Consider the following 27,999-nt stretch of genomic DNA (forward strand, 5'->3'; position numbering starts at 1 on the left):
CACATTAAAACAATGCTCTACATCACTAGTCATCAGAGAGATGGAAATTAAAACAATGAGATAACATCTCATACCACAGAGACTGGAGCACATCAAAAAGAAGAACAAACAGTGCTGGCATGAATGTGGGGAGAAAGGGACTCTCATTCATTGTTGGCAAGAATGCTGACTGGTCCAGTCTTTTTGGAAAATAATATAAACATTATTTTTATTAATTATTTAATAAAAATTATATTATTTTTGTTAATAATATAAACATTCCTCAAAACACTAGAAATTGAGCTTCCATATGACCCAGCAATTACATTTCTGGGGAAATACCCTGGAGGCACAAAAATATGCAGCAGAAATGCCATCTGCTCGTCTATGTCCATTGCCGCACTATTCACAATAGGCAGAATCTGGAAACAACCCGAGTCCTCAGAGGATTAACAGATAACTAGTTAAAGAATCTATTACATCTACGCAATTCACCTGTTAGGGTAAAATGAAGTCATGAAATTCTCTCATAAATGAATAAACATGAAGAATGTCACGGTAAGTGAAACGAGTCAAAAAGAGAGGAACAGACATAGAATGACCACTCACATCTGTAGGATATTTTAAAAAGTAGAATGAGACCATTACTCAAGGACTGCTGAAATGAGGACTAGAAGGACTGGCCCACAGTTGGAAACTTGCCACAAGTGTGGGGAGATGGAAAGAAAACAGTTAGGATAGAGAAGGGACCACTCTCTAATAATAATATTATTATTGGACCACTCCAATAATAATAGTTGGAAATTGGATCACTCTGGACAAGAACTGAGTGCTGAAACTACATAAAGGACGTGTAGAAGGAAAAGGAGGAGAAGAAGGAAGGGAGGGGAGGAAGAGGAGGAGGAAGAAGAGAAGGTGAAGAAGGAGGAAGAGGAGGAAGAAAAGGAAGGAGGAGAAGGAGGAGGAGAGGAGGAGGAGGAGGAGGAGAGGAGGAGGAGGAGGAGGAAGAAGAAGAAGAAGAAGAAGAAGAAGAAGAAGAAGAAGAAGAAGAAGAAGAAGAAGAAGAAGGAGGAGGAGGAGGAGGAGGAGGAGGAGGAGGAGGAGGAGGAAGAGGAGGAGGAAGAAGAGGAGGAGGAGGAAGAGGAGGAGGAGGAGGATGTATTGCCTGGTTGGGGCTAGGGTATGGAAGGAGGAAAACTAAAGACATTGTTGGTGGTAGTGGAAAATTTACACTTGTAAATTGAAGAGTATTAGATCATTAACAACTTTGTGACTACGTATCTCACAGTGATTTAATTTTTTTAAAAAATATTTTACATACAGGTTATTTTAGGTCATGAATGTGTGTTTTTTTTTTTCACTTGAGTAAATGTCTAAGTCTGAGATGGCCAGGCTGTGTTCTGGGGCCACATTTAATGTTTCTAAAACAGCCATACTTCTTTCCCTAAAGCTGACATTTTGGCTGTCTGTCAGCAATGCAGACTTTTAGTTGCTCTCCATCTCTTGATGCCAGTAATAGTTTTGGGTTCTGTTTTCAACATTAGCCTCTGGTAAGTGTGTAATAGAATTATTCTGTGGTTTTGATTTACATTTTCCTAGTGTGTCTATTTGAGCATTTTTTTCATATATTTGCATTCTGTATGTTCTTTGGTAAAATGTTCAGATATTTTACCATTTTAATTGGTTATATATTTTCATTAGTACATTTTAAAATTTCTCTACATATCCCAGTAAGAGTATTTTTGGGTTTTTTTCTTGGTTTTATTTTTTTGCTTTTTGGGTCACACCCGGCGATTCACAGGGCTTACTCCTGGCTCTGCACTCAGGAATTACTCCTGGCGGTGCTCAGGGGACCATATGGGATGCTAGGAATCGAACCCGGGTCGACTGGTGCAAGGCAAATGCCCTACCCGACGTGCTATTGCTCCAGCCCCTCCAGTAAGTGTATTTTTATAAGATACTTGTTTTTCTAATATTATCCACTATTCTGTGGCAAGATTCCATTTGGGGGGCATTTCTTGTTTAAGAATATTTTTTTCCCTCTGACTTTACAAAGACAAAGTTGCTTGCATTACTATAGCTAGCTGAAAGGAGATCCCCTTGGCTGGTTTGCAGTTGCTGGCCAGGCTTTTCCCCAGAGACTCAAAGCTTTCATTTAGCAATGACTTTTGATTCAAGTCAATAGCCTGGTTCTTTCTGAGGCTGACGTTTTAGGAAGTTGTAAACGTGTGCACCTCTCACTGTCTTGGCTCTGAGCTCCTCCTCCTTCCTCTCTCTACTCTCGGTCAGAGCAACCCCACCTCTCAGTCAGAAGCTGCCCTGGAAGAGACAAGACTGCCTGCGGGGAAGATATCAAAAGAACTAGCCAGTGGGGTGTCTCTGCTGAGAGAAAACAGGTGAGTCCTATGCACTATAGGAAAAGTAGGGACTGGATTGTGGGAATGTCTTGAAAGATAGAAAAAGAGATCTGCTCCTGAGGGGGGAAGGGGGAAATAAGAAAAGAGCAAGAATAAAATGCCTACTATGTGCTAGATACCAAATTCATGCCCTTATAGATTTGATCTTCTCCCTAGAACCACAGTCAGCAGGAGGTGGAAAACAGCTGAACCACGTTTTAAAGGGAGGTCTATGCAATAAATTAACAATTAAGACCAGAGCAGGGGCTGGAGCGATAGCACAGCGGGCAGGGTTTTTGCCTTGCAAGCAGCGGACCAGAGTTCGATTCCCAGCATCCCATTTGGTCCCCCAAACACCACCAGCACTAATTCCTGAGGGCAGAGCCAGGAGTAACTCCTGAGCATCGCAGGGTGTGACCCAAAAAGAAAAAAAAAAAAGACCAGAGCAACTTCTAAGGACCAGGATAGGATCCTCTCCTGAACACTAACTTCTCCACAAGGAGCCCAGTGATAACACCACCTCCTCAACCACTATGTTGAAAATACATGTGCACTGGTGGAGGGCTGGGTGTTTGATCATTGTGTGATTGTAACCCAAACATGAAAGCTTGTAACTATTTTACAGTGATTCAATAAAATTTTTAAAAAAGGAAAATAAGGAAATACATGGCAACTTCTTGCCACTAGAAATAGGCTCTGTTGAATACATTCTGTGGCGGGGATTTGAGTCCCATCAAAGCCAGTAGACAGTGGGCTGGAGCTATAGCACAGCGGGTAGGGCATTTGCCTTGTATGTGGCCAACCCAGTTTGATTCCCAGTATCCCATATGGTTCCCCAAGCACTGTCAGGAGTAATTCCTGAGGGCAGAGCTAAGGTGTGACCCAAAAAACAAAAAACTGGTAGACAGTTATTTAAGCCCAAAATTTTCTGGGCCTTTTAGCATTCTTATGTGAAAACAATAATATACTTATTGGGTAGGTAGGGTACAAGGGTTTGATCTTATTTTCTTGAGCTACCCTCTTCATTAACATCTAAGTGGACACTGAAAAAAAGTAAGACTCCTCCAAATTAGGGAATGTGGGAATGTGTAGGGTAGAAAGAGAGGTGGTCTAGGGAAAAAAAAATGGCTATCTGGGGAATCTTTAGAGAATAATGCTTGCTATGCCAGATCTTTGTTTAAGACCTTGGAAGCTAGAAACCATAATTCTACCTGCCAAAAACAGGTTTAGTAATACATTCACTGTCCCTGTCCCTTCCTGAGAGCCAGTTATCTCAGATGTTTCCCTGGATCTCCACCGTTCTTTTTTTCTAGCATTCGTATACAAATTTATAAATCGCATTTCGTTCATTTTGGTCACAGGTGTCTATGCTTAGGGTATACTCCTGGCTCTGTAATAAGAGGTCTTGCCTGTACTATCTTTCTAGCTCATCAATTCTTATTGTTACAACTTTAAGTGAATCCCTCCAATGTAGACTTTTTCTTATTTTTCAAATATCTGCTTCTGACATATATTGATCCTCATTAAGAGATGAGTAAATGGAAATGCAAAGAAACAATTGCATTGAGAAGAAACATATAACAAAACACAGATATGACATGACTGAAAATGTACTGATTGATGTCACATTTTGTAATTTTTTAAAACTTTGGTATAAGATTAAGTTACGATCAGTTATTTACAAACTGAGGACTAAATATAACATAAGCAGGAAAATAAAATATTAGCAAAGTCATTTGCATTTCTTCATCTGTGAAGAACCAGTAATACCTTTGCCCACTTTGGTCTTTCAATTTAATATGCTTTGTTTTATTAATAAAGGGAGCCATTGCACCTGAAAAAAGTCTTTTTCACAAATATTTTTTAAAATATTTTTCCATTATGTCTTGTGCCCCTTATTTTTTTTCATTAAATGATTGTATTAAAGTGAGAAGCATTTGGTACCTACAATTGTCCTTGTGTTAAAATTATTTTCCAATCCCAAAATAAAACAAGCCTTTAATATAATTCTTTACAATAATAATACTTTATATTTATACACATACATTCAGTATATGATATCAGATGTAAATGTATCTTTTTCAAATAGTTCATTATTTCACCTAGCATCATTATTCTGACATATACTCTCTTGAAATATTTATGCACATATATATAATGTTAAATATACTTTGATCTTTTCACCCTTTTTATTTCCATACCTTTATATATTTTCATATGTGCATTAGAGTCATTGGAAAATTCCCAGTGACATTTCATCAGCAGAAAGATTTCTCTTTCAGTTTTTCCTACCAACCCAACCTCTATTGTCCCTAGCTTAGGAATTAATTTTGTTGTATTACATCACTGTTCTTGCTTTAATGTATATTCTACATATGAGTGAGTGCATCTGCTAGTTATCTTTCACTTCTTTATTTCACTTTGCAAAACACCTTGAATTCTTCCATTTTGTCCCAAATAGCATGGTTTCATATGTTTAAGGGCATAGTAGTATTACATTGATTATTATATTATATTTTTATTACAGTTGCTTTAATCAGTCATCCATTCATAGGTTTGTTCATAGCGGCATCTATACAAAATCTAAAATGTAGATCTGTTTTGAATCTTTTTTTTTCTTTTTGGGTCACACTCGGCGATGCATAGGGGTCATTCCTGGCCCTGCACTCAGAAATTACATCTGGCGGTGCTCAGGGGACCATATGGGATGCTGGGAAGCGAACCCGGGTCAGCCGGGTGCAAGACAAACACCCTACCATCACTCCAACTCCATAGATCTGTTTTGAAGTGCACTTTTCATTACCTAGTTATCATCTAAACAGCAGTCATGCAACATGACTCCAGATCAAATTTGTTACAAATTTAACGAAAGTCCTCTAGAAGGGCAGAATAGTTCATTGCTTTTTGAGAGAAGTTCATATCCTTAGAGGAAGGAATCAGCCAGGTATATGCCCCGTCACCTCCTGATTGTGGGTTCTCAAATTTCCTAACATTTGGGGCCATCAAAAAGCTGAACAGAAAATAGGATGACAAGACGTGTGGGGGCAGAGGGCAGATTGTTAATATAGTGGGTGAAGTGCTCATCTTGCATGTGGCCAACCCAGGTTCAATTCTGGCACTCCCTGTCATCCCCCAAGTCCTGCCAGAGGTAATCCCTGAGTGCAGAGTCAGGAGTGAGCACTGAGTAGAGTAGGTGAGGTCCAAAAATGGAAAAAAAAAGAGGAATCACAAAAGAAAATAGAATGACAGTAGCAGGAAAATGGCTCAAAGTTCTCAGATGCACGCTTTGCATGTGAAACCATCAGTTGCAATCTCCAGTACTACATGGCACCCTGAACACTATTGGCAGAAACTCTCTCCCTTAAGAAACAGAGTAATAATTCATATGTGATGAGTTTATTCTGACTTTGGGGGGCCAAAGTACTAGTAGAGCAGCACTAACACTTTTGCCTTGCACGAAGACAGCCCAGATTCAGTCCCTGGCATCCAATGGTACTAAATGGTACACCAAGCCTGCTAGGAGTGATACTTGAGTGCAGAACCAGGAGTAAGGCCTGAGCACCAGCCATTGTAGCCCAAATCCTACCTCCCCCTAAAAAAGAGTAAAAATAAATGATATGTATAGCTTATTAAAATGTTATACACTTTTAACAAGTTTTAGAATATAAAGCATGTATATTATTATATATAAAGAGTACAAATACTAAATAGTGTTTAGTTGTGCATTTTTACTCCATAATTCCAGCTTCCATCAATTAAAAGGTAGACACACAGAAACCCAGCCCAAACCAATTTATTTTCTTTTTTAATTTTTTTCTTTCCCTTTCATCTCTGTTCTCTATCTTTTTGTGACTTTCTGTGAAAGATGGTGATTTATGGGTGACTAAGCCAGCACCCTCACATTTCCTTGGGTAAAGTCCATCCTTAAAACCAAGCAGATAAGCATCTGCATACATTAAATTCTCAGCATCATCATGAGGATTCTTGAACACATAAGAACAAATTATCGAGAATTGGAGGTTTATGGCAGTTTTGAAGAACATTTGGGGCTATTGCTTAATCAATAAACTAAACTCAAATCAAAGATATGAGCTGTAGCATATAGTAAGAAGGTGTGTAACAAATAAGGAAACTAAAACAATTCCAGAGTTAACCACAAATAGCAGAAGTGAGAAATGTTAAAAACTTTTATAAAGTGCAGAGGGAAGTCCAATGAGAAAAGACTTTGCTTATTCCTGATGTGTTAAGATTTAGGTGGCAGCAGAACACTCAAGAGACACCTTGGAATATGGGAAATCAAAATATCAAGCAGAGAACATCCAGGTGAGAACAAATCCAACAAAATTTTTCACAGTCTTTGCCAGAAAATTTGGGCCAATCTGCCAGGTCATGGATTGCACGTGCCTCATAACAGGTAACAAATAAGAAATCAAGAAAACAAAAAACACATTGTATTTTTGGCCAAGTAATGATCCTTTTAACCAGGAGTCAGAGTTATTCATCTAATAACAGGAAATAAGAAACCTGTTTTCTGTTGTCTTTGTTTACCTATCTCAAACACATTTTTATTCAAGGTTCACCCAGATCATTTCATTATATACGCTTAGCTTCTATTTCTGAGGTGACCACATCCCGCCACCACTACAATTACTAAAGGCTTACAGAGAAAAACATTTCTCGTTACCATGACACTTTAACCTGGACTTTCTCGTCAGTACTTTCTGATGGGGCATTTTGAGAGCCCAACAGTCACTGAAATATGGAATTAGTGTCCCCTATCCTCAAATCCTAGAGAATGGCAAAGCCACTTGTTCTGCCACCTGTGCATTTATCTGTACTTCCCCATGTTTTCAGAGGGAAGTTTTGAAATAAGGTCAAATAGTAATAACTAAGTTGAGGCCTTTGTGAGTGACCCAACTATCCCTCTAAAAGGGTGCACTTCTTTAGTGGAAGCTAAGGACAGTATATATACGGGGTAATCTTAGATCCCATATATCATTATCTATTAAAGCATAGAGTACAAATGATGCAAGAGATTATAAAGACCATAGGTATTATAACAAGGGAAATAATGAGTAAAGTCAGAAATTTGTTTAAGAAATAGGAACCTGGAATACAGAAAAATAGTTCAGTGAGTAAGACACTTGCTTTGTATGCAGCAAACCTGAATTTGATCTCTGGCACCCCATATGGTTGCCTGATCCCCAAACCGTGTCAGGTGTAATACCTGAACATAGTGCTGGGTTTAATCCATAAGCACTGTGAGGTATGGATCAAAAACCAAAAAAAAGAGCAAAGGAAATATAAACCTGAAATTTTTGGCAAATCAATGATTATCAGAGACATCCATTTGATCTCTTTTCATGGAGTTTTAGAAACCCTTCCAAACAGAAAACATCCCATTTGAAATGTGCTGAAGACAATTTCAGCAGATCAAGTATTACATATAGTGTTTGCCCATATTTAATTTTATTTAACCCTTAAAATTCCATGAGGTGGGGCTGGAGTGGGTAACACAGCGGGTAGGGTGTTTGCCTTGCACACAGCTGACCTGGGTTCAATTCCCAGCATTTAATATGGTCCCCTGAGCACCGCCAGGAGTAATTCCTGAGTGCAGAACCAGGAGTTACCCCTGTGCATCGCCGGGTGTGACCCCCTAAAAAAAGAGAAAAGAAAAATTCCTTGAGGTAAGTAGTATACATGCCCTTATTTAATAGAACAAGAAACTATAGCTCAAGGAATTCAGAGATATTCATCTAATAACTCAAAACCCACCTATTCCCTCCTTTTATCTCACTCTCATCTCAGTGAATCTTATATTTTAGCATTTATATGGTTCAATGAGTCCTTTCTGGTGTCTCAATAGCTGTACAAATGAGATATAAACAAATGACTTCAATCACCTGGAATGTATCCTGAAGCAAATAAAGTACTATGATCATGTTTCTCAGCCATTAAGCCCCTGGTAGTTCTTATACCACAAAGGCAAAGGCCAGATACTGTCAGACTTAGTCATCCTGGAACCCACAATCAAAATCAAAAGCAATAGTCTCTGCTCTACTGCCCTTTGCAAGGGAACTCCCTAAGAAAGCTCATCAGGCAGGTACTTTTGCATGGTGTTTTCCAAATGTGTATGATTTCCCAAATGCTTTTTTTTTTACTGGTATATGTCACATTTTATAAAAGGTTTTTCTATTCAAACACGTACATGGGTGACTTGCATAAATTCAAAAATATGCTCAGAATAATATTTATATGGCTATCGGCTCCCCTTATCTTTCTTCGACCAAAAAGATAATAAATCTTTTATATTTAACTGCATCTTTGGGTCAAGATACAAATTTGGTGATCTTCTGAGGCAGTTAGACTGTTTCTGTTCTTAGCTTCTCAATAATTTATCAAATAGGGGCCGGAGCGATAGCACAGCGGGTAGGGCGTTTGCCTTGCACGCGGCCGACCCGGGTTCAATCCCCGGCATCCCATATGGTCCCCCAAGCACCGCCAGGAGTAGTTCCTGAGTGCAAAGCCAGGAGTAACCCCTGAGCATCACTGGGTGTGACCCAAAAAGCAAAAAAAATAAAAAAATAAAAAAATAATTTATCAAATATTTATCAAAAATATATTTACTGTGTTCCAGATACCATGGCATATGTTGACGACACTATAATTTTAAAAAGGTCCTGGTTTAGGCTTGTGAACAGTTGGGAGTATAGTAAAAATCAAAATGCAGAACACAGTAGAATTTTTTATACAAATTGCCTGATCTGCACATGGATGAGTATTCTGAAACAATGATAAGTGTACTGAGTTTTCCCGGAGAAAATTTTTGTGCGAACTAGCATTACAAGAGATCAAGTATATCACTGAAATTGGGAATAAACAGAAAGTTCCTTCATGGGAGATACAATAGAAAGTTCCATCCCTCTTCCCTAGTTAGAAGCCTTGTTATTTCCAAAGGGCCAGTTAATGCCCTGAGAATAGTCTAACTTGGCAGATATGTTCGTGTCACTTAGAATGAATTCTTTCTTGAGGAAAAATAGAAGGTTTTCCTCAGAAATGGTGTGGGGAAGATATACCCTAACAAAATATTTGCTATTTTAGGTGCTGGGACGGTCATACGGCTGAAGGTTGTGCCTGCTTTCCATGGTGAGTGGAGAATTGTTTTCAAATGTTATTTCAAACACCACATTGAAAGTGTGGTTTCAATGTGGTCACTGTCACTGTCTTCCCCTTGCTCATTGATTTGTTTGAGTGGGCACCAGTAACATCTCTCATTGTGAGACTTGCTGTTACTGTTTTTGGCATATCCAATACGCCACGGGTAGCTTGCCGGGCTCTCCAAGAGGGGCAGAGGAATCAAACATGGGCTTCATGAAAGGCGAACGCCCTACCGCTGTGCTATTGCTCCAGCCTTCAGTGTGGTATTAATGTAATTTACCTTTGGACTCCCAGATATCTGTGGCAACAGTAGTCTGTCCCTGTATCAGGTACCATTATCAGGGAAGTGACACCTCAAGAGTTATAGGAAACAGGAATAACAGCTTAATGTGATACATAGTCCTCAAAGGAAATCCCACAGAACCAAAGATGAGACTGACTTGCTCATCGATTTGCTCGAGTGGGCATCAGCAACGTCTCCATTGTGAGACTCATTGTTACCGTTTTTGGCATAGACTATACACCACGGGTACCTTGCCAGACTCTGCCGTGTGGGCGAGATACTTTTGGTAGCTTTCTGGGCTCTCCGAGAGAGGCAGAGGAATAGAACCCAGGTCAGCCACATGCAAGGCGAATGCCCTACCCGCTGCACTATCTCTCCTTAGCAGCCCAAAAATAAAAAGAATGAAAGGGGCCAGAAAAAAAACTCAATGGACTGAAGCACTGATATTTTGCATGCAAGATACTGAGATTCAGTACCCAGTACTGTATTATTCCTCAAGCACTGCCAGAAGGAACCCCCAAGCACAGAGCAGGGAGTAACCTTTACATAACATTTGATGTGTGGCCCCCAAGACTGAATGAGTGAAATTCAAATCCAGTGAATAAATATCAGAACAGAAATAACTAGCATGGACATAGGTTTGGTGTGGGGCAGGGGGGGAGTTGTTTGTTTTTGTCTTTGTGTTTTTGTGCTTTTTTAGCTGTGGTGTTGTGGATCAAACCCCAGACCTCATATATGTGAGGCATACTCTCTACCACAGAGCTACATCCTTGGCCAATATCAAGAAAAACAAAGCATTAATTAGATCAGAGGTTTCCAACATTTATGACCCACTGCCCCTGCTTCCAGTTGTTGTTTTTAAAAACAGGTGATTTGGTGATTAATAATCAACTATGGCTCAGAGGGAAGAGATACAAAAGAAGGGAGTCATCTGGAGTGAGGTGTAAAAATTAAGAGTCACAAAGTGATTTATAATGATATCGACTAAGCTGTATGAGTATGTCAGGACATTTTTTTTAATTTTTTATTTCATTTTTTATATTATAGCTCACAATATTTGATTATATTTAATATTCAAACACCAATCTCACCACCATTACACCTTCCCACCACCATATTTAGGATGTTTCCATCCCAAGCCCCAACCGAAATAATATATTTTGTATTGTCTGTTATGAAAAACTGTTGAAAATGCTACAAAAAAGTATTCATAGAGGAAACAGTGTGAAGATTGTTCCATTTTGACAGAGGCCATTAAGACATTCTTTAGGATATCACTAACATGTTGTTAAAGGTTGAGTTATATGAGCTTTGGTATATATTTCCTTCTATGATTGGTTGCCTACTATTTGAACCCCATCAGTGTGGTATGGTACTCTTGGAGTATGGGTAGGAAGTAGTGCCTTATGATGTGTTCCATGGCTGCCCGGTCAAGGAATATGTTCACTCATGCATGAGACTCGACCAGAGCATGTGTGAAATGGCCTTGTGCATGACAATGGATGGGTTGTGGAGATTTTTGGCTGCAAGGGCTGGGCCCCGTGAGGTGGGGAGGACTTTCACCCACCCCCCTCTTGGGCGCCCCAAATGAAACATCCTGGTGGTATCCAGTGGCATGTGTTATGGTGGGCGCAGGACATTCTTACAGCTAATTTGACTCTTGAGATGACAATGAAATTTTGTTGCATTTATAATGTGTCTTGCAAAAAAATCTACACTGCAAAGATACCTTTTCTTTATATGGGAATTATTTGTTTGTTTTTTGTTTCATTCATCCTGATTTAAAGATCATAGATTGAGATTGGAAGTTACCGTGCCTCTTTAATTCATATGGTGTGAAAGAAATTGATGTTTTATCCCCAAAACAGTCTAAAACAGTTATCTATGACATACATCACCATATTTCCCTACCTATAAATACATTTTACTCTGGAAAGGAAAATAGAAGGATAAGTGTTTTGTATGTGTGTTTGTCTATCTGCGTCTGTGTGAAAGAGAAGGAAAGAAAGAGGAAAGCTCTACTTGGTCTCATCTTTCACTTTCACCTCTAATTTCTCAATTTCAAAGAAAGTATTGCAAAACATTTTGAAAAATAAATTTCTAGAGATAACTATTTTTCTTTGAAAATTCATGAATATTAAACAACCTATCGATTTTTTTGTTATAGGAAAAAAATACACATTTTCAAAGGAAAGAAAAACTCCCTAAGAGAAAGTAAGTCACGTTTCAATATACCGTTTTCAGTCTACCTTTTCTCTATGCTCCCAAAGCTGTTGTGCCTGTATACTACGTAGGCATTTTGCTGCAGTGTGTCCAGTTGTAGTAGCTTTTTTCTCTATTTGACGCTAAGATCAATGATCCCCATGACCTTCCATTAGTGCCTGTGGTCTAGAGGTTGAACCCATCAATGTAGTGCAAGAAGTGCAAAAGGTAGAGACTGAGACTTTTGGAACTCTAAGGCCAGTGTGAATACAGAAAGCACAGAGGCGTGGCAGACCTGAGAGTCAAATTCAAAATTCATGTTTTTGTGTTGACAACTCTAAGAGTTAATGAAGGGCTTTAACCAAGGGACAAGTAGAATGACACTTACATTAAAGACGACATCCAGACTGTGATACAGAGAGCAAATTGTAGCAGATTGCACCAGGCAAAGCAAAAGCAGATACAAGAGGACACTTAGGAGATTGACAAAATGAACTCAAATAGCAAAATAAAGAAGAGAATTCAGGAAATAGGGATGAATAGAAATATCCCATACAAGGGAAATAATAAAGGTAAAGGAATGTAAACCTGAAGACAGACCAACATACTGTCTTTTGAAAAAGATTAGGTTTATTTTGTCTTTTATATTTCAATGGAGAGATCTAATTAATCCACCAAATTTTTAAATGATTGCTATAAGGCGTATAAAAGAATAATACAGACCCCCATCTATTCATTTCACTCACGGAAATGTGAGCCTCCAGAAAACCTCTACCTCTATTAGAGAAAAATATGGTGTAAATAAAACCTCCTTTGCTAAAACTCATTAGATTAGCGGGGCTGGAGAGATAGCACAGTGGATAGGGCATTTGCCTTGCACTCGGTCAACCCAGGTTCGATTCCCAGCACCCCATATGGTCCCCTGAGCACTGCCAGGAGTAATTCCTGAGTGCAGAGCCAAGAGTAACCCCTGTGCATAACCGGGTGTGACCCAAGAAGCCAAAAAAAAAAACTCATTAGATTAGCATTGGAAACAGACTTTCTTGTAGTAATGCTTTGGGAAGTTCTAGATTGCCACAGGAATCTAAGCAAAGTATTGATACTTTGCTACTATTATGGATTGGCAAAACCAATCCATAATACCATATATAAAGAGACCTCATGGATATACCTATTTTCTCTATAAGGTAGCAATGTGAGTATACTATATGAAAGTATGAGCTTGTTAAACAGGCGTGTTTTGTATGGGGGAGGGGTGCAAATGTGTTTATATGTTTCTGCTGTGTGGCCAGTAGATTTAAGTATAGTAGCTTCAGAAATGTTCATCTTCCCGTATGGTCCCCCAGCACCACCAGGAGTAATTCCTGAGTGCAGAGCCAGGAATAACCCCTAAGCATTTCCAGGTGTGACCCAAAAAGCTAAAAAAACAAAAACAAAAAAAAAGGGGCTACAGCTATAGCACAGTGGGTAGTGTGTTTGCCTTGCACAAAGCTGACCCGGGTTCAATTCCAGCATCCCGTATAGTCCCCCAGCACCACCAGGAGTAATTCCTGAGTGCAGAGACAGGAGTAACCCCTGAGCATCGCCAGGTGTAACCCAAAAAACTAAAAAAAAAACAAAAACAGAAATGTTCATCTTGAAGAGTTCCTTCATGTAGGTGGTATGGGTTCAGTCTCAAGCACTGTTCCCCCTGCCTCCAAGTAAGAAGAGTTTCTTTCTCTGTAAAAATGTGATTGAGCATAGACATCCACATTAGCACCACCTGTTGTCACCAGCAACCAGCAGTAGAGCATAGAAGGGACAACCCTCCAGTGCACTAGGGTCTCTTAACTGCCCCCTGTGCTAGTCTGTGACCCTCAATAGCTTGGAACTGTTTCTGAGCATTCTTTCTCTCTTTTTTTTTCTTTTTGCGTCATATCCAGCGATGCTCAGGGGTTACTCCTGGCTTTGCACTCAGGAATTGCTCCTGGCAGTGCTTGGGGGACCATATGGGATGCCGGGGATCGAACCCAGGTCAGCCGCGTGCAAGGCAAACGCCCTACCTGCTGTGCTATTTCTCCGGCCCCACATTCTTTCTCTTAATGCCAGGATATACATACAGTGTCTAATGCCTTAATACAGAATGGGTATACAATAATTGTATATAAGAAAAGAGAGGGGGTTGGAGTGATAGTACAGTGGGTAGGGGTTTGCTTTGCACGCAGTCAACCCAGGTTTGATTCCCAGCATCCCACATGGTCCCCTGAGCACTGCCAAGAGTAATTCCTGAGTGCAGAGAAAGAGAGAAGGAGGAAAAGGAGGAAGGAAAGAGGGCAAGTGAAAGAGGCAAGAAGCATGGTTTCTTATCCATAGGCCCATCAAATATATCCCCCTTTACTTAGCCTCTCAGCCTGATTGCAGAGTTGCCATGCCTTAGCCTTGTCAGCCATGGGGATGCGCTGTGGATCTACATAGCCTATCGAGCCTGCTCCAACTGTGCCTCAGCTCTGATTTTATGTACCCTCACTCCACTTCCCTAGTCCCTCAAACCTCCCCACGAACTGAAATTCATGTGGGTGTATTTTCTCTCTGCAGATGAAGAAATATCATCTGCTCGTATCCAGGTAATGTGAAATTTTCTGAGATGGAAATGAAAATACCCTGAGAGGCCTCCAAGACTCCATATCTTAATATGAAAGGAAGACTAGAGGATAGAAATTGTGAGAGACCCCTTCTTCATTACCTATAGGAAAAGCATCAGCCACTTCTATTTACAACGTGTTGAAAGGAGCTGATATTTGCTGAGCATTAGTTTATGTAGAAGTAGGCTGAGCAGTTTATGTTCAACAACAAGTTTCTGTTCAACACACAATTCTGTAAAGTTGACACTATTATCTGCTCAGAGACAATTCTGTAAAGTTGACACTATTATCTGCTCAGAGTTTCCTGATGAAAGGAACAAGGGTTTAAGGGACAGTCTCCAAAATTCAGAGAGCTAATAACAGAGTATGATTCAAAAACCCAATCTCCCTCCCAAACCCAAACTCTTTCCTCTGTACTTGGAGCTTCCCCTTTTAATTTCTGGAGATTCCACTGCAAGAGACCTTCTCTTAAATTGTTTGTGTTTCAATAATGCCGGCACCTCAAGAGTGAGTTGTTAAGGATCACAACCCAGTCACTTTATGAGCTTGTCAGATTGTCCTGTTACAGAAGAACAAGCTGCCCTGTTGGGGTGGGGATTAGGTAGAGTTGTTCAGAGACACCGGGGCATGGAGCCGAGTCTGCGTGTAGTAAGCTAAATACTTGAGCAGCATGAATTCTCTGCCTGTTGTTGCCAGTAGCCGGGGTGGGACAGACATCTAGGAAACATGTTCAAGAAATAGAAGCGGGATACCTTGGAAGACAGATTTTCCCCAATGGCAAGCCTGCTTTGAAATAAAATGTAAAGTAAAAGGTTAAAGGGCCAGTCTTGATGTTTTGATTCCCTTCTGTCCATCAGACCTCTGCTAACCGTATCTCCATGGAGGATCTCTGCTACACCGTTATCAATCACAGTATCCCCCGAATGCCTGCAGGAGATTCCACTGAGGGGTTCTATGAGAACGTTTCCCCCAAAGCGGTGAAGGTACTGGGAAGAATGGAGACTGAGTACTCACTCCTTCGTGTGACTTCCACCCCGAAACTTACATCCTCCCCAGAAAATGAATATGAACTTCTTGGGCTGGACAGAATCTATTCTCGCTCCCTGCAACAGCCTAACTTCCTCTGAGACTCGGATATCCTGTTTAAAAGGAAGAGATTGAGCCCAGCAATAGCTTAATCCCGGCAACTCCCACTTGAGATTAAAGCAAGGCATCTGGTACAAAGTCCTTCCAGCTTGCCTTCCACCACACAACTGTTGCTGAGGGATGTCTGCAAAACACGGCAAAACCACGCGACCTCTTAGATTCTGCTTCACACCCAACTTACCAACTGACATCTGGAAAACCACTCCTCGAATAGGAAGTTAGGATCTTTGGTTCTTAGGGATTTTAGAAATTGGCCCATCTTCCACGCAGTGTGGGACTGGCTCCCAACTCCCCCACTGTTGTATAAAGCAACAAGTTCTACTTTTCTGTCCAAGTTTGTTTCCTAAAATGTCCTCCTGGGTGTCCTCTGAAGTCACAGGGGAGCTTCCTGCATACTAAGGGCACCATTATTCAACATGTTCAACATATTCAACAGTCCCTCCCTCACAAATCCCTAGGTGGACCCTTGTGGCTTCTCTGTCCCCATGACTCAAAGCAGTCTTCTTCGAACTCTCCTTCACTTGTTGATAATTGCATCTTGATTTATAATGAGTTAAATCAGTAAACTCCAATTCAAGTACCTATATAATCTATATTACTGTGGGAACCACTCCTAAAAGTGCTAAAACCTTACAGTGCTCAAGAGCCACCAGACCACACCCAGTGGTGTTCCGGGAGCTATACAGTGCCCTGGGTGCAGCTCAGAGTCTCACATCTGCAAGGTATGTGCTCTGCCACTAGAGTCACAGCCAAGGCCTCTTTATATGTTTATATAAATTTAATTCATATCCTTGACTTGCCGTTTCTCTATATGCTGATCATTTATTTTCCCTGATCTTTTATTTACTATTACAAGAATTCAATTTCTCCCCTAAAACAGAGGTCATAAACTTTGGGCTAAAGATCAAAAGTGGCCCACTGCCTGTTTTTATAAATAAAATGTAGTTAAAGACAGCCATACACATTTGTTAGCCTGTGTGGGTAGCTGCACAACTATTCAACTCACCCAAGGAGAACGGAATAGTTGTGGTATACAAAGCACATCTTGAAACACCAAAACTATTTATTTTTTGACCCTTTTCAGAAAAAAAATTTATGGAATTCTGACCTAGATCTGTGAGCTTAGAGCTAAACTTAGAAAATTTTTTGGTTACGGCTATAACTCATAAGATTTGTTATTGATAAATTTATAACCATGTATTAAGGCAAATATTCAACTGCAACTTAGACTGGTCAGACTAAGCAAATTAGACAACTTCTATATCCACACCTGTGCTCTCAACTTCCTGATATATTTACCCAGGTCCATTGTCCTAATTTTAGGGATGTTAAAATACTAAAAAGTTTGGTGAGACAATAAGTAGAAGCATAAGGTGTTTAATTGCTGCTGTTTTTGTCCCCAAACTCACTGATGTTAAGCTATTAAACTACTTAAAATATGCTAAATGCCAAGTAGGGATAAATCTAGTGAGTTGAGGCTGGATGTGTTCGTACAGGTTTGCCTTCAGACATCAGCCGGCTGATGATCTCCAATTAAAGAGCCAATCATAACCTTTATATTATATTCCCTGTAATTTCTTATTTTAGCGAACTTTTTTTTTACCTGGAAGCTTACCATTGACCCTTAAAGACTCTTTTATCATGCCCAAAAGAAGCAATCAGCAAAGCATGAAATCTGAGACCACTGTACAAGATATAATTTGAGTCAGAAACTTAGGAGAAAGAGTGGGGATACTAGAATTGGATAATCAATACTTCAGAACCTGATTCTATCTTGTCCTCCTCGTGAACTTGAGCATAAAAGCTCAGAATTTTCATCCATCACTAAGAGAACTACATCTCAGGTATATAAATCTTTCATCAGCGTTGCTGAATAAGTGATACCAAAGAGGAAAGGAAATGTGGAGAGAAAGACACGTGCAAATGTGCCTGGTAGATATGGCATCAACTACATATGCATGCCGCCACCTGCCACCCCCACAAAAACAATCTTCCAACAAAGTAGAAACATGGAATGTAGATTGTGGAGTAGAGTTCTTCATTGGAAATTTGCCTGCTGTAGATGTAGTTCATTAAAATATTCTCAGTACAACATAAGCTGTATTTGTTTGAGACTCATGATGTGAAGCTATTGTCCGTCCTAAATAGTACATGTCATTTGTGGAGAACATTTTATCGACAGATGTTTAATAAAAATAAGTTATTTATATTGAAATCTAGAGATATTATGAAAAGAAATTATTACCAAGAAAATCTTTTTAGAGTGCCTTGAGGGGAGAAACCATATTGATAGTGTTGTAAACACCAGAAATTCAGCAATAATTTTTTGAGTGCTTTGAGGAGTCAAAAATAGCCCAGCAGTTAGTGCACATGTCTAGCCTGCCCCCAACTTGGGCTTGATTCCAGACACCACTAGGTCCCTGACCCTTGCCTAGCACAGCCCTAGAGGACCCAAGAACTGCAGGACTGTGCCTCTGGAAGCCTCCAACACCACCCCCAAGGGTGACCCAGGTAATTTTAGCACCAAAGGACCTGAGCAACATTGCATCCTAGACCCTAACATTAACCTCCTCTGACCCAGAGAATGGTGCAATGCATCCCTCAAGCCCCCTGAACACCACTAGGGAGCCACCCTCCAAAAGAACACTTTTAAATAGCTCTATGTTTAAAATACTACCAATACTCTATTTTTTATGATACCAATATTTTTCCATTCAAGGTTCTTGATTCTTCACAGAAAATGCAAATTCTCTCTCTCTTTCTCTCTCTCTCCCTCCCTCAATCCCTCCCGCTATTCTTTTTTTCTCTCCTCCTTCTTTTCCTCTACCCCCACACATATCTTTATATAGTTATGAAGAATTGAGGATGCAAATCCTCAGTTAAGGAACCCTTGTACTTAATTAATTTTTTAAAAAAAAACAGGCCAATAATTTTAACTGTTGCTAAGATACAAATAAGCTCAGAAAATCCTCCTCCCATCAGCAGTCTTTAAATTCACAGAGGCACATTTTATGTAGCCACTGCAGGCTCTGTAGTTTCTGTTCCATGTTCATATTTGCATCTATAAATAATCCCCTAGTACAAGAATCATATTTTATTTAGAACAAAAGTACAAGCAAAGAGTAAAGACAGGTCTGAAAATTCTACCAATGAATTCATGTTCGTGGCACATAAATTCAAGGCAGACATTTTTAGGACAACACAAAGCGAGGTGCTTCAGCTAGTCTCAGAAGTGAAGGGCATAAAACTGGCGGGCAAGATGTATCTGCAAGACTCCACAGGAAACTTAAGAGAAAAAGATTCTGTTTGTATTCATCTATGCTGTTCTTTCACACAGCCTCTTGTGACCAAAAAAACTACTTGAAAGTCATGTGATCTGAGTGTGTCTGATTTTACCAACAGTTAAATGAACCATTCTAACTTTCTCCCTAATTCCTCCTGAGAATTCTTTGCAAGGTACTGGCGGGAGCAAGGAGCAGTCCTGATAATGCCAGAGAGCCTCTAGTGTTTTATAATCACATCTTCACTCATCCCTTTTTCCTCACTGTGACTTGTCCTTGTGGATTCCCAAATACCAGCCACCCTTGAACTGCATATGAGTCTGAGCCACCCACCAAGATTGGAGGCAAGAAATGTATGAATGATTTCCCAGTGGGCTGACCTTTGCTCCCCAAAACTAACACTCAGCACTGGTCCTTCAGTTTCTCCAGGCCTTGACTTCCTGACTCTAAGAGGACTACTCTCTAACGCTGCGAGTATCTGATCTCTAAATTGGATTAGATTAAATGATTAAAGTATGTCTTTTAATACACTTCTAAGAATGCAAAAAATAGTAGGATGCTAAATCTATTACTTGATTATTAAGCCCAAAATTTGTTTTAGAACAAGAGTAATAGGAGTAGAGAAGGGAAAATTTGGAGAAATTGCTTCCAATTTTTTCTTAGCATGGTCATACTGAACGCCCATGTAGAGAGTTCACTGAAAAAAATGTAAAAGGCAGAATTTGTAACCCTAATAGGTTGTGGACACAAATAAATGGAAGATAGAACTGTTTATTCGAATCCCAACACAACTTTGGGGTTCACCTTGAGCCCTACTTCCTAGGCAAAGTCCATTCTAATTAAACATACTGACCATTCTTCTCTGAAGACTCATTTTAACACCTAGAACTTTTTCTTCTGTTTCCAGTTTCATCTGTGCAGACTAACTCCCTAACAAAACTAGCTGATTCTTTTCATTGTTGCTGTTGTTATTATTATTATTATCATTATCATTATTATTATTTCTTCACTAAAATCTCCTGTAGCCTTCTACAAAGCACATCATTAGGAAATCTGAGGGTGAGTAAGATATCACACTGGGCAGTCTGAAAGTTTTGACCCAAACTCAATACCCAGTAAAAATGGTCACATAAGCACTGCCAGAAGTGATCCCTGAGCACAGAGTCAGGAAAAAGCCATGAGCACTTCCCACCCACATCACAATTAAAAAAGTAATCTATGAAACTAAGTTAAATTGAAGGCAAACAAGAGTGAGACTATCTGATAAGGTATTGTTGAGAAGAGGAATCTGTATCTCTCCTGCCCACAACTGGTGGAGTAGAAAAGAGTAGTTTTTTCTTCTCAAATGTTTCAGTTGTTCCACAAATATCTGTTGAAATCATATTTTACACTAACCGTAATGCTCATCATTATGATGACATAGTAACTCATCTCCAATACAGAAGTATACAGCAAACCTTCGTCATCTGTGGTTTCACTTTCCACAGCTGCAGTTACTGTGGACAGCAAGTCTTCAAAAATGTTATTTACAGAAAGCTATTTTGAGCAAAAAGAAACCATATTCCTATTTATAGTATATTTTCAAATTGTGTTCTATTTTATTGTTGTATGTTGTGCCTAATTTATAAACAATATCAAGTGCCACACGCTTGCAAGAAAAATACACATACACATATGTATCCCTGTATGAATGTACAGGTAGGGTCTGATACAACCCACAGTTCCAAGCATCCACCTATGGTCTAGAACCCTACCTTCATTAGATAATGTGGGTAAATGAAGGGGGGGAGGTACTACTACATTGATAAGTGCCCTTGTTTCTAAACATCTCATTATTTTAGTTAACACAGTTCAGTTCTTTCTATAGAAGATCAACCCTATGGAAAATTCACCCTCTGCCTTAGTAGTGGTCAAAACCCAGACAATCCTTAGCTTGTGGTGTTTTCCAAAAGAGAAAAGAAGGTCAAAACCAAACCTTGGCCCATATCTAGATACAGGCTAGCCCTTCCTTCCAAGTCCAGAGCCTTTCAATATTTGTCTTTGAAGGAGAAACCCAGAGGACATGAAGTACATTGAAGGCCTTTTACTGGAGCAGAGAGAAAAGATTCTGTCCTCTCAGCCCACTCTTAATTACCTGACAGGGGAAACTACGCTCAAGAACATAAAATAGCCCCCAAGAACATCTATTGTAAGGAAATGCCCCCTTCCACCCAAATCATGGCCCTGAAGAATCAACACCTAGAAAGCAAAAGTTCACACAATAAGGCATATGACAAAATAATTTATTGTAAGTATCTTCAAATCTTCCAAGCTTTCACCATTCAAGTTCTTCATTTAAAAAAAAAGTACAAACCACTGCAGCTTATATTTGACATGTATAAAAGAGGAAGAAAAGAAAGTCACATGTTTCACTATTTGTGATAGGATCCTTAAAATGACACTTCAAGTTATAATAAATGTATTTTCTACTTAAATAAGAGAGAAAATTCACATTATATAGAGTCTTGGGTCATATATTGCTCAGGTCAAACCAAGTCTGAGACACACAGCTATCTATACACCAACCACAACGCCTACTGACATTTGCCGACTGGCAATTTTAGAGATATTGGGTCTACAGATTCTCATTGTATAAGCATAAAACTCTTTGGGAGGAGAAAATTTCCAGTAAAATAATTTTCCAACAAAACTAATACTGTCTTCCCTCATTCTATAACTGTTGTTCACCAATCCAGTCACTAATGTTCCCCACCCCACCCCCAAAAGAACTGGCATGCCTTTTTCAACAGTTTCTTATAAACTTGGGACTTCCTGTTAAACAACCATCTTCAATAAGATTCACAATGAATACCTTGGCTGTAACACTGGGCAAAAAAGCAAGCCAGTGTACAATACCTGCAGCAGACAACAGTCACGATAATTCCCTTTGTGGAGCAGCAAATATAAATATAAAATTCCAAAAACATAGGAATATGTGCAGAACTCTCATGGACAGTTGTTTGCCAAAAAATTCTTTACAAATCATACGGACAATGAGAGGCAAATGATTGTGGAGCACATGTCTTATTTCCATAGCGATAAATCACATGTAACGTTGGATGATGTACTAAGACATACCAGCTGCAGGGTACAGAAGCAGGTGCTGAAACATGTTTTTTGGGGATGCTTAAGTGCCTAACACTCCCTCTGAGCCTCGCTTAGAGGTAGATCAAATATAACAGTAGGAGGGAAGGGCTCAGGGGAATTTCAGAGTAAGATTGGCATACTCTCCCTCACCCTGCTGCCTGCCTCCTCCTGTTCGCTCTCCACCTGTGCAGTTAACAGGATTCATTCTGGAAGACAACCCTTCCTTGCACTAAAGAGACAGCGTGTACATGTGTGTGGGTTGGCCAACATTTCAAAGGTAGCAGTGGCCTCAGGTACACTGCAAACTCAACCCACCCTCCCTGCACCCTCCCGACAACCCTTCCCCATCTGTCGTCCTGCTTTTGTCAACACTGACCTCCCCAGCTGGGGCAGGAGTCAGTGCTGTTTTGCTGGCCAAAGAGTCAAACTTAGACACTGTGCAAAATCGGATGGAAAGGAGAGTTCACTCTCAGTTCAGTGCTGAGTCTTTCTACATAAATCGCGGATCTTTTCCATAAAACAAGTCGAATTCTTCTCATCTCCAAAACTCAGCAGAATGCTGCTTTCAGACACATCCACCACTTCACTCTGAAAAGAAAACACAGGGACAGTCACTGCCTTTGAAAAACCCTGAGGATTTTAAACAATTCCGTGCTCAGTGGATTTCATTAGGTTGAAAGGTAGTTTGCACAGTGCCATGTGAATGAATAGGAAGTTGACTCTCCCATCAACACACACAAAAAATTCTGAATACCTCTCCAAAAGCAAAAGGCATGGAGTTTACTTGCTCATCGGTTTTGATACCATTCATAATCAACAGCGTTTTGATGAGCCCTATTAGACGCTGAGGATTGTTTTTCCCCTAGATCACTGTGATGACCAGGAACTGCACACATTTGGGCTCCGCGTGCTGGGGATCACACACTTTGCTGAAGCATCAGAGACTGCAGTACCCTGGGATCACAAGCACGCAGCCTGTGAGAGGATGCTTGATGCCCCCTGCTGGCAGAGCAGTTGCTTTACAGCCCCTGGGCTCTGCTGGAGGTATTGTAACATTCATTTCTTCTTAATAACCTAACCATGAAAATACCTCTAAATTTTCAGTTTTCTAAAGCACCTACAATAATTTTGAAGACAAAATGTGTGTACCTGGCCTGAATAATGGGGCGTGGGGGGGTGAGAGGTTTGGGGAGGGGTCAGGGTATGATAGGCCATGCAGGGATCTGAACTAGTCTGCACAAAGCCCATAAGGCCCACAGAAGGCTTTTCATGACAGATACATGGGCTGGAGAATCCTTGACATGTAGTTGTCCTGAGGATTGTAAGAGGGTTAGAAAGATTCTTGACTTCCCCCAATGAGCTGCTGGTCCCTCACATATGCACCCGGTTGTGTCAATGAACATGACTCTGAACATGACCAAATACCCCAGAGATATTTGGGCAGAACATGACCCTCTAGGGTATTTGGTCATGTTCTGCCCCCGTTGGGAAGTACTTGCTCACTGGCAAAACTCTCTAAGTCTCCCACAGACACTTTGATGTCCCAGGTGGTCCCTTCAAAGCAGATACACAGCCCTCTCTGCCAGCAACCAGCTCATCAGTTTACCCAACAAACCTGTCAACATGATTCACTGTCATTATCTGGAGCCCTTTCCTCTTCATTTTTACATAAATCCAGTTGTTGGCTTTCTGGGGGAAGATGGGGTGGGGGTGTCATGAAGAGACGACTCCCCCATGTGCTAGTGGGTCTCCAGGGACCACAGCCCAGGATGTGATATCTGACTCATGCTTCCTCCCACAATACTGGGTCCCAGAGGTGTGGGAGCACCAGCGTAGGACACAGACTCTGTCCCCCTGAGCTGTCCTCCAGGGCAGCTCCACATCAATCCAGTTTTGATCCTGGTTCCTCACTTCATCTACGTGGCAATCCTTCAACAGTACAAGATAACCCATCCCCAAATAAATCATGAACTGTTTTACACTGGTAAAAACAGGATTCCCCTCTTTAGACCTCCATATTCTGTCCATGAGGTTATGAAATACAGAGGAGAAGAGGGAGCAGGAAGGGAGTGGGGGGGGCACGTTAGAATGCTCCCCTAACCACGAGGGCATTTGGCTAAATGCTGTAAGTCAAAGACAAATGCTGCAGGATAGTGTTGATATATCACAGTCACTACTGTCACTGTGACTGTCGTCCCATTGTTCATCGATTTGCTCCACCGGGCACCAGTAACGTCTCCATTGTGAGACTTATTACTGTTTTTGGCATATTGAATACGCTATGGGTAACCTGTCAGGCTCTGCCGTGTGGGCGGGATACTCTTAGTAACTTGCCAGGTTCTCTGAGAGGGCCAGAGTATCTAAAAATACCCCAGAGATCATCCCCAAAAAAGAGCAAATTTAGTAGTTTCCAGAAACTGGGGCAAGAGCAGGGAAGAGGAAAGAAAATTGGGTGAAGGAGGTGGGGGGTCCACACTTCTAGGCAAAGGTTAGCCAAGTATCTGTAACTCAAGTTAACACAGCCACTTGGGACATTTGAAAGTTGCTAAAAGGTATGAAGATTGCAGTGACAAAACCCCCATATTTTCAGCAGATTATTTCTCAGTGAGGTCCATCCCAAGACTGTGCAGTCCAGCTGGGGGCATGGTAGCAATTTCAGATCACCCCAAAGCTGCCACCAACTTAAAAAAGCTATTGAAGCCATAGCACAGCGAGTATTTGCCTTTCACGTAGCATTTGCCTTGTGAAATGCCTTGGCTGTGAGCCATAGCACTGGGCATTTGCCTTGCATGCGGCCAACCCGGGTTCGATTCCTCCGTCCCTCTCAGAGAGCCCCGCAAGCTACCGAGAGTATCTCCCCTGCATGGCAGAGCCTGACAAGCTACCCGTGGCATATTCGATATACCAAAAACAGTAACAACAAGTCTCACAATGGAGACGTCACTGGTGCCTGCTCGAACAAACCGATGATCAACGGATTGGCAGTGGCAGTGACAGTGATTCCAGCCTTACTTCCTGATAAAAATACTGAATGTCCTGAACAAACATGATGACCTCTTAGTAGCTGGATTGCAAGTATTAGTAGTATTAGTACACAAAACACTAAAGGGGGGAGGGGAGAGGGAGAGAGAGAGAGAGAGAGAGAGAGAGAGAGAGAGAGAGAGAGAGAGAGAGAGGGAGGGAGGGAGAGAGGGAGGGAAAGAGAGAGAGAGGTGCCTGCCATAGAGGCAGGCTGAGGGAAGGCGGATGGTGGGAGGGAAACAGAGAACATTAAGGGTGGGAGATGTACGCTGGTAGAGGGATGAGTGTTGGATCACTATATGCCTGAAACCCAATCATGAACAGCTCTGTAATGGTCTATCTCATGGATATTCAATAAATTTTTTTTAATATTTGTAAAAAGAAAGTGAATTCCAAGTTGTGAGAGTCGGCACACGGGTTTAGGTGCATGCCTTCTCTGCGGTAGAGTCTCTCTGTAAGTAAGCCCTGCAGATGGCTCTCTGCATGGCCCCCAGAATGAGCTCAGATCTGGGAGTAAAGGCCTGAAAACAACCAAGTGTGGCCCAAACATTGCTCCCCTCCCCAATAAAGAAAACGGAAAAAAAATAAACCCTAAAATTTCTCTTTACCAGGAAAATAAACTCTCTGTAATGAAATGGGATGAAGGATGTTAATTAAACTTATTTGGGAATCATTTCACAACATATGTGACTCATTCTGCTGCAAACCACGAACTCAGACAACATTTGCTGTCAATTGTAACTCAAAATAGGAAAAATCATTAAAATTCCCTTGGAACTATAAAAGTCTTTCTTTTTTATAATATATAAATATAAATATATGCTGGCAGCTGGGTTGAATAATAGTTGTGTTTCCAAATTGGAGAATGACTATCCCAGGAATCCAAATTACAATCTAATTGAAGATTCTGACTATAAAAACCTAAGTATAAACTGCCAAAGGCACCACAGACTGGCTTCAGGGATTCCTGTTTGTAAGCATGCTTCTGGGGGAAAGAATATGTGTATTTTTCTGTGGAGAAGGTACAGGGCCATCTTCAAATTTCCTAATGCAACATTCTTCAGCGTCTTTACAACTGTGGGCTGACACCTGCCTGCGTTTCCGGACCACGGATCGGCAGTTGCAACCACAGCGGTAGACCGGAGAGTTTCAACCTCTCTATACTTGTGGTGCTGGCAACAGTTAAACAGGTCCTCCATGGGTGGTTGAAGATCACATATGAACCCAACAATTTAGAAAAGCTCCGTGTATTTTAGAAATGAGAACATTATCCTGTGGGAAACTAGTTGCCCGACTCATCACAGATGGTGAGGTTAACCCGCCACGCCCAGAATAAACTTGGAAAACTGCCCTCAAACCCGAGGTCACTCTGGGCCCCTGCCCAGGGTCTCCACTATCCTGACTCCATCCGTATCTTCCCTTTTATGGAGTCGCCTCCCTTGTTGAACAATTTCTCTCAGCTGGGTCTCTCTTCCTCCTTCCTGACTTTCCAGAGGTTATTGATAACCCTCTCTTTGATGTTTGATGGATACTCTTATTCCTGAAAATATACAGCTAGCCGAAATGCTGCACTCACAAGTAGTGTTATGGAAAACCAGCAGAGAAGATAAGACAGTGTCAGATCCCTAGAGCCCTGCCTGCATGGAGAGTGAGCAACGGTCCTCGCAACCCTGCACTCTCATCCCTGCGCTGCAAGCGGTTTCACCTGCATCACTGCCAGTGTGTCTGAGCACTGCAGCTAAAGGGTTTGACACTCCTGCCCCCCCCCAAGTCACCTGCCAAAACTACATCTAAAGACGTGCAGTTCCTGCCACCCTTGTGAGCACCTGTGTGAGCCCAGTCAGAATGTGTGAGAGAACCACAACTAAAAAGTGTGGCCCCCAGGCAGGAGAGATTGTACAGTGGATCAGGTGTTGGCCTGGCACGCAGGTGGCCAAGTTCCATCCAGATACCACCTATGCACCCCCTGACCTCCCCCAGAAGTGATTCCAAGATGCAGAGCCATGGCTCTGAGCACTGCTGGGTGTGAGCACTGGAACCTGGTGTGCAACCCCGATGAACACCTCAACCACAGAGGCAAAAGTATCACAACCTCCTGCCACTGCAACACTAAGACAGAAGGGGGGAGAATCATTCTTGTGGGTAGATGAGTTCATTTCCGAAAAGGCTTCCATAATATTTTCCCCAGCACTAGTATCTTACCAATAAACATGTTTCACTGCATCACAAGTTAGAGATGTAAATAAGAGTATAGATAACACTAGAGATTGTTAAGAATTCTAGCTTTTATATAGTTCTTAAATGTATTACCTGAAGCGTTCTAGTGTACTATGTACTACCATTATACCAATGGTGTAAAGGAAACTCATAGAGAGGCTAAAGAGATAGCACAGCAGGTAGGGCATTTGTCTTGCACACAGCCGACCCAGGTTCGATTCCCAACATCCCATATTGTCCTCTGAGCACCAATAGGAGTTATTCCTGAGTGCAAAGCCAGGAGTAACCCCTGAGCATCACCGAGTGTGACCCAAAAAGCCAAAAAAAAAAAAAGGAAGAAGCTCATAGAATAACAAGTTCCTCTATATAAGTAACCAGATTTCTGACCAATCAGGACACCCTAGATTTTCTATTTTATTATTTGTTGGAGCTGGAGTGATAGCACAGTGAGTAGGGCATTTGCCTTGCATGCGGCTGCCCCAGGTTCAAAACATTTTTATAATTAATAATAATATGCTTATTTTTAAAAATGCCTGAGACAAAGAGTATAACCTGCTGGAAAGCTTTGC

At 41.0% G+C, this 27,999-nt stretch overlaps 2 protein-coding genes across 2 annotated transcripts in view; one reads left to right on the forward strand and one right to left on the reverse strand.

The window, feature by feature from the left end:
• The first annotated feature begins 522 nt into the window (after positions 1–522).
• GCSAM (germinal center associated signaling and motility) lies at positions 523–15,766 on the forward strand. The gene is made up of 7 exons (XM_055124512.1): positions 523–537; positions 2,194–2,375; positions 6,624–6,698; positions 9,477–9,521; positions 11,984–12,030; positions 14,593–14,621; positions 15,497–15,766. Exons 1-7 carry the CDS (start codon positions 523–525, stop codon positions 15,764–15,766), a joined length of 663 nt encoding a protein of 220 aa, XP_054980487.1.
• A 6,785-nt stretch (positions 15,767–22,551) lies between these two features.
• The window catches only part of C2H3orf52 (chromosome 2 C3orf52 homolog), a 39,726-nt gene continuing 34,278 nt past the window's right edge, over positions 22,552–27,999 (reverse strand). The window contains exon 6 of the mRNA XM_055129081.1: positions 22,552–22,780. Coding sequence (XP_054985056.1) covers positions 22,776–22,780 — 5 coding nt within the window. The 3' untranslated portion in view covers positions 22,552–22,775. The remainder of the gene's footprint in view (positions 22,781–27,999) is intronic.

Source organism: Sorex araneus, chromosome 2, assembly GCF_027595985.1.
Source record: "Sorex araneus isolate mSorAra2 chromosome 2, mSorAra2.pri, whole genome shotgun sequence".
In the NCBI taxonomy this organism is placed as follows: domain Eukaryota; kingdom Metazoa; phylum Chordata; class Mammalia; order Eulipotyphla; family Soricidae; genus Sorex; species Sorex araneus.